Source organism: Ammodytes marinus (genome assembly GCF_949987685.1).
Source record: "Ammodytes marinus genome assembly, chromosome: 10".
Lineage (NCBI taxonomy): Eukaryota > Metazoa > Chordata > Actinopteri > Uranoscopiformes > Ammodytidae > Ammodytes > Ammodytes marinus.
This window is the reverse complement of record NC_137214.1, coordinates 20,888,359-20,905,581: the sequence shown is the minus strand read 5'-3', so window position 1 is coordinate 20,905,581 and position 17,223 is coordinate 20,888,359. Positions and strand designations below refer to the sequence as shown.

The 17,223-nt window shown below is 41.5% G+C and overlaps 1 protein-coding gene across 2 annotated transcripts in view; it reads right to left on the bottom strand.

The window, feature by feature from the left end:
• ankrd50 (ankyrin repeat domain 50) overlaps positions 1 to 15,492 on the bottom strand; it is a 41,039-nt gene extending 25,547 nt beyond the window's left edge. For both annotated transcript variants that reach the window (XM_080035779.1, XM_080035780.1), the window contains exons 1-2: positions 15,271 to 15,492; positions 12,755 to 13,886 (exon numbers count right to left, since the gene is read on the bottom strand). In XM_080035779.1, the coding sequence (XP_079891905.1) occupies positions 12,755 to 13,263 (509 nt within the window). In that variant the 5' untranslated portion in view covers positions 13,264 to 13,886; positions 15,271 to 15,492. The remainder of the gene's footprint in view (positions 1 to 12,754; positions 13,887 to 15,270) is intronic.
• Between the last annotated feature and the right edge of the window lie 1,731 nt (positions 15,493 to 17,223).

Below are 17,223 nucleotides of genomic sequence, written 5' to 3'. Positions count from 1 at the left end.
CATATTTCACAATCTGAGACGCAACACAGCCACCGCAGCAAGACACAGTCACTGTGAACGAGAGCTAGGGCTGGCCCGAATACCATTTTTCAGGCTTCGAATATTCGTTGGTTTTTCCGAGCGAATATTCGAATATTCGTTCCAGAAAAACACACTATCAAAAACAACATAAAAAAAAAAAAAAAAAAAATATTAATTTTTTTTTTTTTAATAAAAAAAAAAAAAAAACGTTAATAATCCCTATATACTCCCTGGAACCGATTTTGACAGTATCTGCATATTTTGTTGAAGATTTACGCGCTCGGAGGTGAAGTAATGGATGCGCTATGACACTTAGTGATGTAATATCCTCCTAAATGAGCAATACTACTACTACAATATTACTAACTTTTATATCCAAATATAAAATAATTTGATGACATTATATTGCAGTACTAGCTTCTTGCAAAAAAAAAATTTAAAAAAAAAGAAATTTGAAAAAAAAAAAAAAAAAAACGACGCTCCGAATACTAATTTAAGCTCCGAATACTAATTTTCCGAACAAGTATTCGAATATTCGAATAATTCGGGCCAGCCCTAACGAGAGCATGTTTTTCCTGAGGCTTTTCATTCCCAGTTCATCAGTCTCAATTGGCAAATTGTGTAGGCGTTTTAAATGTCTCCATCCAACCCAAATTGCATCCATTAGCAGGCCCACTGCGGATGATTTGAGCTCACAGAAACATCCAGAGCAAATACAGTAATGTATAATTCAGCTGGCGTTTTTGTGTGACAGAACATTCTGCCCATGAGCTAAATGTTCAGCCTTCAGATTATATCAAAGAAGCGGAGAGAAAGGTCTTTGCCACTAAACATGCAAGATGTTTTCCAAGGGACATCTCAACAATTTTACCAACAAAACAAATATTGATGCTTGAATAAGAAGCGTTATTAAAACCAGCCCTGGAGCACTCAGTGATAAAGCAAACACGATGTAGCATTCTGGATCAAGCATCACATCAATACTCAGCCAAGAGCAGAAACAAATCTAACGAGTTTAAATGCTACATTAACCTTGTATCGATGCCAAACTGCAAGCAAGTCATGGAATCTTCTTGCTCTTACTTTGTAAATATTACTGTGATGTATTTTACTGTGACATCACAGTAATATTTACAAAGTACGTTTTTTTTAACCCTATATTTCTCTTTCTGTGATGTCACGAGAAAGAGAAATATAGGGTTAAAAAAACACTCTTTCTGCCTTTTCGCAGGCTAGGATGAACCGATTTACATTTTTTTTGCACATTTATACTACATAGGATCTCAGAATTCAATACACCTTCATATTCAAACCGGTGAAGTAGGCCTTTAAGTTTGTGCTGACAAAATCTCTGTTTCACTGTAATTGCCACCAACACGTTGTAACCAGACATAACACTTCGGTTTGGGAAAATTACATTTCCCAAATTACTTCCAGCTCATCCGGCTGCGAAAAAGGATATGCAGATTTCATATCAGTGACATTTTAATCTTGGTCTAGGTGAATTAAACAATTGAAAAGCGGTTGAACAAATCAATTAATTGAGGTGAAAACTTGATTCAAGAGTAGACACAGCTTCAGGGCATCTGAGGCTTTTTCACGGGCAGCTGTTGCACAGATAAGATCGGTCAGCTTCCTGATGATGGGACTCTTCAAATACCACTCTTCCTTAATGGAAGTGACTCTGGTTGTAAGCTTTGTCATAAAACACTAAAATACTGTTTTAATGAGACTTCTTTCTGGATGCTCAACAGCCTGTCACTAAGCTTGTGGCTGGAAGCTATTCCAATTTAAGCATCTACCATTTTAGCCCCAAGTTCATTATCCTTAAGCACATGGGAGGAGCAATGTCTGGGGTGAAGGTCTGTGTGCTTTCAGTCCAAAGTCCTGGGACATACAGGAGGAGAAGCCATTTAACAATGACTTCCCCTTGCTTATTATGGCGCCAGTACTGACAGTTATTTTGGCTTCCAAAAAAAGAAGTAACATGCAACGATGCAAATTAAAACCCATACTTGATTGGAAGAGAAGCTGCAAGCAAGGATTATTTAAATGTATTAAGATGCCATATATGTTTTCTAGTAAGCCTATTCTTTTCAGTGTGGAGAATGGTCTGAAAGTAGCAACATATTCTTATCACAAGGTCCCATTACCAAAGGAACTGTTTTTGCCAGAACGATCCCAAACCTAAAAGACATTCACTTTATGTTTAGAAAATTAAGAATTCACACTTTTAAGAAGAATTTCCAAAACATTTCAGAGGTATTTGGAAGTGTGGGATTTAAATTTTTGAGATTGTTGTTGTGAACTTTTCTATAAACCGACTGGTCACTTCAGCACTAAAGGTAATCCCTCAAAAATGAAGCTTTTCCACTGGACACATAGGTATTCCAAACTTTTTCCAGGCAATTTCAAACCCTCCACAGGAAAGAGAGCAGCAGAAAGGCTCTCCAACCTTCAAGCTCTGTTGTGATGTTGCTCAGCCTTTTAAAAACACAGTCAATCACTCCTTCTGATGACTGCGGACCACAGAGAACCTGCAGTGCCATCTGGGAGCCTTGCCAAAAGGAATGTCCATCCACAGGGGTGAGTGTGTGCGCGTGTGTGTGTGTGTGTGGGTGCGTGCGTGCGTGAATGACTATGTTGGAGTCCATGTTGCCTACTGAGACAATCAAATCCACAGTGACAGCAAGTGTGCAAAACAAAGAAGCATTCTTCTCTCACAATTCAACTACTTTCAGGCTGTCAAAGAGTCAAAAGACAAGGGCTGCAGACAAAGAAAACTCCAAGGGATACTGGAGAAGGAGAGAAAATAAGCTTAGGAAAAGCTGATTTTGTTTGCAAGAGGAACCTGCAGCATACCTTGGTCGGAAAATTAAAAGTAATTATGCCATACACAGTGGTGGTCTTTGGACATTTGTACCAACTATTTGGGTTCTCGCTCAAGTCCTCAACATGCTAGAGTTGATGCCAATTGCTTTTTGAGAAAAGAAAAAGGGGAAGAAAGGGGGATGTGAAATGCATCTAATGTGCTCACCATCTGTCGTGTTGTGTTCACATAACGACAGTGGCCACTGCTCCCACCACAGTGCAAAGTCAAGTTTTCAATGTGACGTTTAGTAAAGATGTCGGGCCGGGAGGGCGGCACTGGGCACAGAGCCAGCACCTTACAAATTTACAAAGCTCATTTTATAGAGCGGGCGCAGTGCCTTGAATTCATGCCACATATCTAAACTGCACCACACTCCCATAAACACTGACCAGGACACAGCAACAGCTCTAGAAAACAAGAGGGAGAAATATACTATTCATGTGCGGCCTTGGCATTGCTCTATTGATGGAAAAAAGGGGCCAACTAGTGAGTGGAGCGCTCATCTTCATACAGATCACCACACCGAGAGATACTGACAAATCTTTCCCACCATGATAAGTAGTAAACTGGAGAGGCCTTTTCATTAGAATAACCCCCTTCTCATCAATTACTATCGAGTCCATTTGGAGGAGGCCAACTCAGTGTCTTTGCAAATCAGGAGAGCTTACGGCCACGGAGCTAAACGACAACAGCTGACTCATGCAACGGATCATCCATAGTGACAGGGGACTATCTCCCAGATTCATCTCACGCACCTTCTTATACAATTCTCAAATTATGCATAACATCGCTGCAATCATCTTGTTCAAAGTAATCACACTGATGAGGACAATAAGAGTGACTGAGAGCAAACTATTCTGAACAGCTATGGCTCAGCCACTTTAAACTGTCCTACAGTATGCTCTTGTTCTTCTCCATCTGTAAAACATCTCACTTACAGTTGTATCTGATTCGACACTCCAAAGCCATTACAGTTTTTTGCAATATGGCAACAAGCTCATTAAAGCATTTTGTTGTAATGCTTTTAACAAATCATAGGATTGATGCAGCATGGTGACACTGGGGGAAGACTGCATGTAAGCTGCAGACACACATATTCACATTAATTAGTGCCGAGATCCTTTCATTACACAGATAACCCTCTGAGGATGACAACCTTGCAGCAGTAAATTAGATATTCTTCAAAAATACAGTATTAGACATTCTAATAATTTGTTCAAAACGACTGATAGAATAAGGTGGCAGTGTTTAATAAAGTCCTTATTAAGCTTTTTCCCTTGACTTAATGCTACTCTGCCCACATTTCATATCGCCGTGAGTTTATGCTACAGTTCTTAGCTCGAATAGCGGCTTGGCTCCGATCCGTTGCTTGGTATGTTGGTCCCATGTAAATCATCTGGATGGATTCCAATGGAAATGTGTACATGCATGGATGGTCCCCATGGAAGATCCCCTAAGACTTTGTTGATCACCTGTCTGATAAATACCGTACCATCATTCAAGTCAAAATTGACCCAAAACTAAGGTCATTCCTATCACTCTCAGCTCTACTTTGTCAATAGCTAATTAGCATATGCTAATATGCTAATGCAACAGTAGTAAGTAGTACACCTACCTTGAATTGTAGGTCTTAGTTTGTACTTATTTAAAACATATTGTAAAATATCAAAAAGGTGCATTGATTGTTCAAACTGTAAGGATTCAAATTCTACAATATGTTATTGAACCCTGACCCTAACACATTGGACACTGCCACTATTGAAACTGTCTGGGTATAAAAATCCAAGTTCTGGTGTGGCTGGCTGTGAAATGGAAACTTAATTTTTTTTTTTTTTATAATTTTGGACTTGTTACCGAATCTCAGAGCAGCCCCACTCTCTCAGAGCTGACACTCTCACACATGGTCCACTTCAGGCCACAACTCTGCCAGTCAGTGATGACGAAGCAGGTGTTTAACAGCTGGACCAACAGCAGACTACCATATAATAGGACATCAGCGAAGAACTCCAACCACTTCCAAATGGTCCTCTTAAGCATTTAAAAAGTGCTTATTTCTGCCGTTCTATAAACATACTGCACAATACAAGAATGTGTTCGGCTTAATAGATTTCACACAATCAATTCTATGCTGGATCCCAAGCAGAGAAATGCCTCCAGCTGCTTGAGAAAATATGTCCTGGAGACTGCTTGGTCAGAGGGACGTAAAGAGCGTGTGAGAGGCAAATTTTGACACACAACTGCTTCTTTTGCACACAAGCCCAAAATGGTTCCACATAACTGGCCCTTACTAATGTCCTCACATTAACAAACTAAAGAGATATCTTCTTGACAAAGTCTTTTAATCTTGGTGATTATAAACGCTCAGTCATGGGGCTGGTCACACACAGCTATGACATTATTTTTGAATAAATTTTAATTTTTTTGGGGGGGTTGCATCCGTGTGTGTTGTCCATCTTGAAATCAAATGTACTCCCCACCCTTCAACAAAAGACTTTCGCTGTTTGAAAGTATACATCTCTTGACATGTAATTTTAAGTCAATTAATAATCAAAAGATTCTAAATACACCAAATTCTAATTAAAAAAAGTTCAAATCCAGCCCATTTAATCATAATTTAGCATCCAAAACTCGGCCTATTAATGCTTTTCGAAAGTGTGATTATCCTACTGCACACCTCTCTGCTGGCATAGATAAGATAACCATTTAAAATCCCCAGGCTCTTTCCAACCCTGACGAGGTGTGCATTCCTGGCCAGCTATCCAATACTCTCAAAGGAATCTGAAATTTCATCCTTTTCATCCCCCATCCCCTTCTCCCCAAAGTCAGTGCCTCCAAAACACACTCTGCCCTCCTCCTGCTATCCTGAAACACTAATTCCACATGTGCAAAGGCCTCAACACATTATAACACTCAGTTCAAATGGATTTTAACATGGGACAGGTAACTCTATAGTAGTCCAGTAGACAGGATTTACGTGGGTTCAACAGATTTCTGGTAACAAAAGGCAGCAGTGTGTGCCGTCACACAGACGGGATGAACAGGTCATAAGAAAACAATCTTTAAATGAATATTTAATGAAAAGCCCTGAAAACATTTTCTGACAATCTGCATTTTACCATGAGTGACAGGAAACCACACAAAATAAATCTGCCAATTTAAAACAGTGGATATTTCACTAAAGGGATTTCTTTGTGTCCTTGGTTTCCTCACTGATTTCAGGTGGGCGGATACAGTTGGAAAAAGGTGATGTCATATATTTAGTTAAGCAGTATTTTAATCAAAACGTGATGACAGGTGTGGGTTTGTTTAGCTCATTGTTCCCCAGTGATGTGTTCAGCCAAAGACTTGAAATTACATAAAATGGACATTTTGACTTATTTTTTGCCTATAGTTTCAACAATGTCCTTCTACCTGTAAAGTAGAGTATGCCATGTTTGTTGTTTGTTTTGTCTTTTGTTTTTGTATTCACCGTTTTGAAAATCCCAAAATAAAGTACTTAAAATTACATAAAATGTTTTAAACGTCAACATAAAAATATCTTTATCCTTGTGTTTTGCGCCGTTGCTCCAGCAAACCGTCTCCCTTCACCCCGAGTCAATCAGCCCCTCCCCTGCATGTACACACTCGCACTTCAGCCTCTCATACACAAACACAAGGCTGTTGCAAGTGAGCGCATCTCACAGCGAGGAACCCAGGTCATGAGAGGCAGAGACGTTGAATGAAACTCTCTTTAAACAGCTCTGCTCTCATCCATTTTATAACATGCCTCAAACTAAGTATAAGTAAATAAGTAAGGTTAACTACTGCTGTGAAGTGAGTTTTTAAGTTGGATATTCTACATTCATCAGTGCCATCCTCCCGCAAAAAGAAGCAAGAGGACAGTTAACACACTCACCTTATTAATACCTTAATACAAAATAATTACATTTTCCACGTTACGTGACCTACTGCCAACATATTCCTAGACACCGTAGGGGTCGCGGTCCCCTGGTTAAAGACCACAGGTGTAAAGTTCCCTAAGAGCTATACAAGCTTGGGCTCGGCATATAGTGTTTATTTATTGAGTGGGATGACAATAATATGAATGAGTTATGAGTTATGTATGCCCACACAAGCACGTAGGCATGTCCACAGACACACACAAACAAACCTCTGCATAAACACACCATGCGCCGGCAGTGTGGAGACAGCGGCTAGCCACAGATTGCTGAGTCATCATTGCAGCCGCACACCAGCGCTGCCGTTTCTCCTCATCTGCTCAACTGGAGTCCATGCGTCACACTGGGAGCTTTTTTTTTGTTTCTAATCTGCAGTGAGTTTTCCACAGCCGTGCACCACATGAAAGGCACGGGGGCCGCTTTCATTTAACGTCCCTTAAGCCCAATAAGCAGGGCCGCCCAATGTGTAACAGTCAAAAAGTCAACACAAAAGCGAAGAAAAAAAAAGCCCACAGAATTCCCTTTGCTAACTTAATAAAAAAAAATGTCTTCCTCTGTTTTACTTGAAACTGCAATGTGCCCCAATTTGAAATGTGTTAAAAAAAATCAGACACGGATAGGTAGCACATTGGGGAAATTACTGTTTTCTATTACATATTATTTGAGGGTTGCTATTAGGTCAAAATGTAAAAATGTAAAAAAAACTTTTGAAAAACTCAAACAATATGAATGATCACTGGAGGCCACAAGACTAGATCTGGGGCCTGTTTCAGGTAGCTGGTTTTGAGGCAACCCAGAGTTTGTTCGCTCTGAGTTGGTGGAAACTCTGGGTTTTCCGTTTCAGGTAGCAGGTTCAGTGCAACCGAGAGTCAGTTACTGCGGCAACATACGCCGTGGGTCTAACCTGCTCGGGAGGTGGTTAGACCTACCCGAGTTTGTTTTCACTTTACGCTGCAGCTCCGACTGAAGAAAGAGTGTCACTGTCACACGCGTCCCTGTACAGTTTGAAGCAAAATCACTCTATAGAAATCTCCATCGGGATGTTTTTATCATTTCCTGATGATTTTACGTTTGACCAATCATTTATCTGATCAGCCTTGTTCTCAGCCCTCGGTCCGTTCATATAGGCGGCCACCTTACACATCGTGACATGCTCTACATTCAGATTAATAAACCTATTTGTATTGTATGTTTTTTAACGTCTGTGTCACTGAACAGATTTATGTCAGGTGGATTCATGTAACGCTGCGGCTGCACGCGATCGTTACAGTTCACTTCTGCGATCCTAAAGTCACAGACGAGCCTCGTTAAATAGCCTAATATGAATATAAAAAATATATAATAATGTAAACTGTGATCACTTGAGGAAAATGGATCTGGTAATAAATCAATCAGGCTCTTCAATGGAAACTGTCACCTAATGTGTCTTGACGTTAATGTCTTTCACTCCCCATTTAAAAGAAGCGACAGTCTGTTCTGTTTGCTGCACAGGAGGCTATTAGACTATAGCTTGCCAACATATTATACAGCAAATATAAAACACTGTCAGCAGCAATGCTGTGCCGCGCCAGCTTTATTACTTTACAGCTGATATGCGTAACTTTTTAAAATAGACTATGGCTTCTCATACGGAAGCGAAATGATTCTCTTGACAAAAAATGTTTGCTCTGTTTTTTTTTCTGAATTGCCGAGGAGATTAGATCAGAGTTATGAGACAATATCCCGTTAATTCTTCTCCATAGGCTTCCATAGGCTCATTCGTTAATATTTCTAACTCTAGTGGGAGGAGCGGAGATTTCTTTTTTTCTTTTTTGAGAAGTGGAGAAGTGGGAGGATCAATCATTTGTTTCTTCTGTTTCCATGGTGAATCATGTTATCAGCGATCCATTGACGATGGCTTTTATGCACACGCTCCACCCAGAGTGAACACGCTCAGAGTTGATAAACCCAACGCTGATCCACTGTTCTGAAACCGAAAACCCAGAGTTGCTTATCAACCCTGCGCTCTGAGTTGACCAACTCAGAGCGCAGGGTTAAACCCAGAGTATGTAAAACCAGCTACCTGAAACAGGCCCCTGACCATGGCTTCTGTTTTGGTTCATGTCACTACCACAAAAATATCAACAGTTCTTTGAGACAAAGCAAAAAGGCAAAGTTTTACAAAGGATTGTTGGATGTATCTGCCAGAAAATCAACAATTTTGACCGTCTTGTACAAACATATCTGAACTGCGTCTTCCACGGGGGCACCGGGGGAATATAATACTGCCTAGAAACCGCAAGTCTTGTTCACAAATTTGAGCCACGTCGTTCATCATTTCTGAAGTCCGTGCCCTTTACAAAGAAATAGGAACTTGTCCAGCTGCAATTCAGGCTTAACTCGTGACTCAGTGGCGACCAACCCGACAACAGATCCACATAAGGTCAAACCTAAACTAAAAGGCGGCTTTGTCAAATCAGCAAAAAAGAAGAAAAAAAAAAAAACCTGTTGCCTTTAGTTTGACCCACATGCCTGGGTTAACTCCACAGTTTGTTTGAAGCCAGCGCTTTTTTCCAGAAAGGAGAACGTGAGGCATGTTGGATTGCAAGAGGCACGCGGGTTGTTTCAAACTAACAAATTCATTTGAAAATGGAGGACTGCAGTCAAAACATGACAGTGGCCTTTGATAAAGCTAGGACAGTGACTGATGAGACATCGGAATGTGCGTGTGCCTCAGTCCACAAGTACAATACTAGAAGATACACTGCGACCCAAGTGTCAAACTCTTCAGATAGTACTAATGGCAATTCATGTGTACCATCAAAGCAGTCAGTGTACCACAAGTGTCAAGTTTATTGTCTGGACTCTAACAGGACTTCAGCCTATATGGATAGACTTGAAGCAGAAGAAAGGCAAAGTGAAACTGCCCCTTTTTTCCTAGAGAACTGTGGCTCATGGCCTTTGCTGGAAGGAATATCAATTCTTGCTGATGCATCACATTACTTTCACAGCGCGTAATATAAAAATGCAGTCTAGTTAGGCTGGGTTATGTGGCTGGAATCAATAATAGTAAGTTTTCTATTAAATAATAAAATTAAGACTGCAGCTATCAATTCTTGCCTCTTCCGATTCATTACATGCATAGTTTTTGTTCCTAAAACGTGAGCCAACACACGACAAGGCCATGGTGATATCATATAGTTCCAACATATTTTCACATTGGAAAAGCTGGAACCAGTAAACATGTCAGATGGAAATATTTTACTTTTCTGTTTTATCTGACATCTTGTTTCTAGCTCCTTTAAGTTACATTGTAGATTCAAATGATAAAACCTGTGTGGTAAACTTCTTAAATAGAATGCAATGCCACATATATATGATAGTTTATTTGCTCAATGTATTCACAGTTTGCTGGTGGATACCGATGATTACTGCTATAACTATACTATGTTGTCCCAACGTCTGGTTAGCTGCGGCCGGAGATGTACAAATGGGAGAAGCAATGATCAGGTTGCAGAGATTTGACGTAAACCTGTGTCTCTCAACCAGTGTCCATGTATCAACACAGGACTGGGGATTACTATCAACAAACACACTTGTTTGTCTTTGACTAGGCTAAAGAATTTTACAGGGCCTCTTGCATTCACTCACTAGCGAACATTTACAATCGCAGCTGGAGGGGGGGTTGGGGAGGCGTCAAAATCTCCCCGAAATGTTGTGTTAAACAAGAGCCTTTACTAAATGAAACTTGTATAACTTTTATTGACTAAAGTACAACCGTGAATCTCTCCCATCACCTTGAGGTATGAATGCACTTCTCTGAGTTTTTATCCCTGATATAAATGTGTGCTTATTATGTCGGCCTAACAAGAAAGTTTTTTTTTAATGATACTGCAAAATACAGGCAACAACACTGCTGGATTCTTCAAGCCAGATAGCATCTAGAACAACAGGGGAGCCGTTCAGATTATTTGTTTACAACTGTGCCTGAAATGCTTTTACGCCTGAGATGACGATAAGGCATTCACCGAAGTGCTTATCTGGCTCACAAAACAGAAAGAAAGAAAGAAAGAAAGAAAGAAAGAAAGAAAGAAAGAAAGAAAGAAAGAAAGAAAGAAAGAAAGAAAGAAAGAAAGAAAGAAAGAAAGAAAGAAAGAAAATACAGGAGGAGATGATAAGCCTTGTGTCTTTTGTTGTCCACAGATTTAGGGCCTGAGGTTTTTTTACGTGCTACGGAATATTTGCTTCACGAGGCAAAGCTGTGCAAATATGACCGGCTGCAAATGACCCTCAACATCCGCGACACAGAACAGAGTTGAAGTGAGAAGTCGGTCCCTGCTGGGTTCAGTGTCTTGTTTATGTCCCTAACGATAACCTGCCGTTTATCTGAGAGGGTCAAACTGAAGTCAGAGTCATCGGTAGAGGCCGCATGATTACGAGCAGATGACAAGAGCGCTCACTTCCTTGGGAACGAGTGTGTTGAAAAAAAGAAAAGGCGGCGGGTGGAGCTGTTGACTGGCAAGCGCTTTAAAAAATGATTTACCTCACTGAACGTTTGACCTACTTTTTCCCCCATGTGTGTGATGTTGAGATGCAATAAGCATCACCAGATGGCCAGACAAGAAGCGTGAGGGTGTGTGTTCAGTGCTGCATTCCAGCCGGTGTTGCACAGACTGCCTGACCTATAGTGTGTACAGAAGACATGCGAGTAACCCGCATACACACATGCTCACGCGCAGCTCCTCTTAAAAGCCTCTACCTACAATAACAGTCCATCTTGATCGTGTTACATGCCCGGGCAGGAAGTCCACAAGCCTACTGTACTTCAGTTTCACATGTGCACCTCATCTTTCTGCACTGCATTCTGTCAGGCACGCAGGTCGGTCTGTCGGTCGCTGTTCAAAGTAGCTCCTTCCATGCGAGTCTTGGGCCACCTGAGCTCGGGCTGCATGCAACTTATAAATATCTGACCTTTCTTGGTTCAGAAGCTGAGCAGGGACGGCCCCACCCAGCATGCCACACCAGGGGGGAAAATCAACACAACCATGACATCAAATAAGTGGAGAGGCTGCTAAAGGGGCGGAGCTAAGCTGTGAGTGTGAGCAGGGGGGAGGGGTGCTTCAGGGTCATGAGGTGGAGAGGGTAGGAGCATTTTACATTTCTAGGCAAACCAGAATCCTAGATTTCAACATCACCTGTCCAGTACCCATCAAAGACGGTATCAGATTTCAATATTCTAAATGAAATGTCACAAATAATGAGCATGTATCACAAGGAGCAAGGGATATGCAAGATATCAGTCCTACAAGTCCTGGAATTACCAGGTAATTACTTTAATTCATTGTTCACTCAATGCAATGTCAGATAATAGTTAAAGTTGCCCAAAGAAGCATCTGCAAAAAATGCTTGCTTTGCGCAACAACCAGTCAAACAATACATACACAACTATATTCAGTTGATAATGATCAAACTGAGAAAAGCAGTAAGCTATTAAATTGTTTGCATGATAAATACCATAAACAATGAACTTGTGCAAATTGTGATTCATTAGTCCATCATGGATGAATGTCTTATCACATTATAAACTTAAACGAGTCAGCGATTCTGGAGAACACTTGTTCTCAACCAGCATGTTGCTAGCTACGTTGGGCCCCTTTGTTTACATACCCATTTAAATAGCATAGGTTGTGTATTAACATTGGATTTTTTTCCAGCGCACTCTCACAGTACGGACAGGTTGCAGATGGTGAGGAGATATTCACTGATTTTGACAGAAAGTGATTTTGACAGAATTCAGAATCCACCTTTAACGGATGATTTGCTTCTCTATCAGTAAGGGTGTTAATCAGTGAAATATTCCGGTATCTACAGTGATAGCAGAAGCAAGAAAAAAGGTGGTGAAAGGAGATGCCCTACTACTTGTGTGTGCTGGCTTCATCCTTACCTCTTGAAAGCTTCCGTGGGGTTCCTCTCACACTCTCCGGGCTGCAAAGTGCCCTGCACAGCTGGGTCACGCACCTTCTCCTCATACCCCGGCAGCAGCCCGCTGCGGCAGATCTGAGCCACCAGACCTCGGATGAATCCGCCGATGCACAGCGTGTCCGAGTCGTCCGCCCGGCAGAAGTGGAAAGCCAGGCTGTGCTGCTGCAGACCCCGCTGTGTTCCCTGAGCTGACGAGGGCCACAGCAGCTCTGTGCACAGTGCAGTCTTCCCGCTTCCCGGCCCCCCCACCAGCAACACCCCCCAGGAGCTCCCTGACTTGGCAGACCCTTTGGTCAGGGTTCCGGGGTTGAACGCCCCCCCGCTGGGCGCCTGCGGGGGCTGCTTACTGGGAGTGCTGCCGGTCACTCCACCGAGGTTGTTGGTTTTCTCCTGGAGGCAATGCTGGATCTTATGGAAGACCCACTCCCGGCAGTAAAAGCGCTTCCCCTGCAGCAAACTGGTTTGGGCCATTTTGATATAGTGCCGCTGTTCCACCTAGTCCTCCTCTTCATAGGGGTCCCTTCATTGTCCCCCCCTACGTTTTCAACTCCAACGAAGGCCAGCGGCAAATTGGAACATCCATTTTGTCAGGCTGAAAGCGTGGCTCTCTCAGTAAACAGGTTGCAGACTAGACGTTCCTTGGTGTCGCAAAGAAGCCAAAGTGAACACCACTTGAGTGAAAGCAAGAGAAAGAAGCAGAGCTGCTGCAGATGGCAGGAAAGCAGTCAGGCTATGGTTCAGTTAAATAATATCTAGGTCAATATAAAATAAAAAGGAAATCAAAAATGAGACTCAAACCATAGATTTTCCACCAACTTTTTCCACAGCTTCCCCACAGGTTGAACTGAGTGCTCCTTGTTATTATGAGTGTGTTGCTTTAGCATGGCGCTGGGCATGGCAGGGCACCCGGCTCTTGAGTGCATCCACTGGCAAACCCGAGCCGCCGCCGCTTGATACAATTAGCCATGGGAGTAGCTGATATATTTCCGCTGATGCATTTCAGATGCTACCGGGGTTGAGTAAAGCGCGTTTCCATTACATTAACATCGAAGAGACTGCCAGAGTCAATTTCTCCAATAACATGAGCTCCTTCCCTGGAAAAAGAGACAGAAATAAAGGCTAGGATTAGGACACATTTCAAATACAGCAGTATGCTTCATGCTAATGCACAATTATGAACCACCTCACTCAAGGAGATGTGTGCCATTGACAGGCTTGGAGCCAGGGATGAAGTACACAACTCAAACGTGAGGAAACAAACCACCAACATAAACAGATCCACCATGAAAACTGCAACCGTTTGCCACTGCCAATTGTGATGCTGGTTACCGTTAGATATATTCCAACCTTCCAAACAAGGGTTAACTCTATCCCTGCAGCTACAAAATGAGCAACACGTTGGATTTCTGCGCTTTAATCCTCCACAACCCACATCAACGCCTGCCTACCTGCAAATAAATGATTTGCAGGGGTTTGTCTAGTTTCCCAAGTCCATCTACACACACACCCACCCCCTCTTCCTATGTGCCTTTAAATCCCAAAGAGTCCATATCCGCCCTGCACTGGCGGGGGATGTCCAAATGAGGACACCCCCACCGCCCCAAATCCTACAGGGGTCGTTTACAAAGGTGGAAGTGGGAAGTAATGCCACCTTTAAAAAGGGGTTTACCAGCTTTTTATGGTGACAGACAAATCTTAAATCCAATCCAGAGTAGTTGTGAATAGGAAATGGTATTAGGTTCCGTAATGATGGATCTTCTTAAGGGGGCATCAAATGAAGGCTGCTCTTGAATTGATTCCTGTTGCTTTTAAACGAATTGTGGCAGTTTAACCACCTTTTTGTTTTGCCCTTCATCATCACTGCCTACTACTGCTTCTCTAGATTGGAGCTAGTGCAAATATTACCCAGCCTCTCCAGCCAAGAAAACACTCACACTCTCTCTCTCTCTACCACAAACACACACACTAACAGTCTTGCTAGTTAGGCTACTTTGTAACGCTGCCAAATAACAAGGTTTTAAGCGGGCTGCGATACATTTCCACCTTTCCATTTCTCTGCGTCGCTCCCTGCCTCAACACAATGCTTAGCTACCAAATACATTTTAAAATATCAGTGGCCAGTTGCGTTTCCAGGCAGAAGGCGACAGTCTATCAGAGCAAACGACACGAATTCACTCTAGTGAATGAAAAGGCAGCACGAGTCTTTTGTATGGCCACACAAATCTCACCCATTTCAGATGGGATACAATTGAATGTACACCTATGAGGGCTTTAAAAAAAAGCCTGTCCAGACAAGATAACAGTTAAAAGCTTTGGGGAGGGAAACCCCCAACCAAAATAAACGTCACATGTAGCCGTTGTTACTGCAGTCTACCAAAACTGTTCCTTAAACTTCCATTTTGCCAATTGTGGAGCGTTTCGTCGCTTTCTCCTACAGTTTCAAACGTCTATCTCATCTCCAAACGGTTTCCCCCTCACCTCTTGCCGATTCCCCTTGGTGTTTTTTGTTTTGTTTTTGGAGATGGGGAGTGTTGCTGTGTCCGAAGTCAGCACCTTTTCTGTCCACGTTCGACAACCGCTCCAGATAAACCATTCGACCGTTTACTCCGCTGTAATTCAAAGCCCAAACGTTTGCACTAGAGCGACGTTCCTGTCTTTCTTTGACTCGGTCTTCTCCGTCGGTGTCGGCTCCTCCTGCTGCCCGACGCAGCTACACAGTGAGCCGACTGACTCTCCGCCTCCTCCAACACTCTCCATTGCATGCAGAGCACACTCACACTAATGAGCGCGCAAGGTCTTATGGGACATGGAGTTCTACTCTCTTCTCTCATTATTAAAATATGATTTGGTGATACATTCTTTTCCTAATAATTTTTTTTTAAAGATAGGATCATGCATACACTGTAAATATATGTATTTAATATCAACACATTGTATATAGCCTAACCAACAATGTTTCCCTCATTAAGCATTGCCTAAAAGTAGGCTTGGCTAGTTACTTATTATTCCTAACCTATAGATAGGCATATCTGTTGCTTTTTGACATGATTTTTTTTTTCAGAGCAGTATAGCAATATAGTTGTGTGCTTAGCCTATGTAAACGACATAAAAGAAGCAAGTCAGGTGTCAAAGATGCATATTATATTATAATGTAATTAGTACATTGTTATATATCCACAAAGGACATTCCATTTAGTTGAGTTAGAATGCAGAATTCAATGTAAAATAAATAAAATAATAATGCAAATAATAATAATATGACATTTTTGTTTTGTCTTTCTATTAAAAAACAAGTAATTATATTATTATAGTATAAACTAAAGACAACATGTGCAAAACATAGTTTTTAATCATTTAGTTATTAGTTTAGTTGCTTTTTTTAACACAGGCTAAAGCAAAACAAATTAAAAATAGGGTTAGGGTTAGGACTGGATTGACTGATACGTAACATGCATGTCACAACACTCCACACAGTTATTTCTCTGTCTTTGAACATATACAATCCTGCTACTAAAATAAAGTATTAAAATCAGCACCAAACACTTTCCTACTGTTAAGAGGGCTGTAAACTATAGTTGATGAAGGTGTTCAGAAAGCACTGTAGATTGGACATTGGACAGCCGAGAAGGAACCTACTTTTAATCAATGATGTTTCTTTGCTGACAAGTTATCAGTTAAGCTTTACAACAGGTCTGACCACATTTGTTGTCTATGCTATTAAATAAATGTCTGCTGCATACTGGAACAGCCCTTGCTATTAATGCATCCCTTTATACCTTTACAATTAATTATTGTAAAGCTTTAATTAGGAATAAAAAAAACTCCCAGGTTGTTCCTTTCCATGGTCCAGCCGTTATGTGGGATGCGTTTCAAAGCTGGCAGCTGACACGCCAGATGTTGTCAATCGTTAGTGAGCAGCAGGCAAGAGTGTGTTTTGGAATTTACTTCTGACAATAATTTGAGGAGGCTTTCCGTTATTTTGCAGCCTGAAGACATAGGCTGATTATACATAACTTTATTTGGCAATCTATGAGTATAACACCCATAGACTTCTGCGGATTTATTTGGTAATGAGATATACCAGCAACAATTAGAAGTGCATGCAAGTCTTGTCTCATTCTTTCCCCAGGTTGTGTTGCATCACATCCCACCCGAAACAAAAACAATTGTTTGTTTTTTAAATTAAAATGGAATTCAAGGAAAACACTTTGGCTCGCACTGTTTGCTGTGTGTTTTAAGCTGCAGCTGCCTGCAAAACATTAGGTACTTTCCTTTCCAGCAGGGATGCACATGGGGATTGCAGGTGTGTTTTGATCAAACGTGTGGCTGCTGATCTCAAAACTTATTTATCACTCCCCTTGGAATGACTACAGGGACTTCTTCCTTGATTTGCATTAGGTTGTAACAACAGTGTAACAGGCTGGTGCTCTC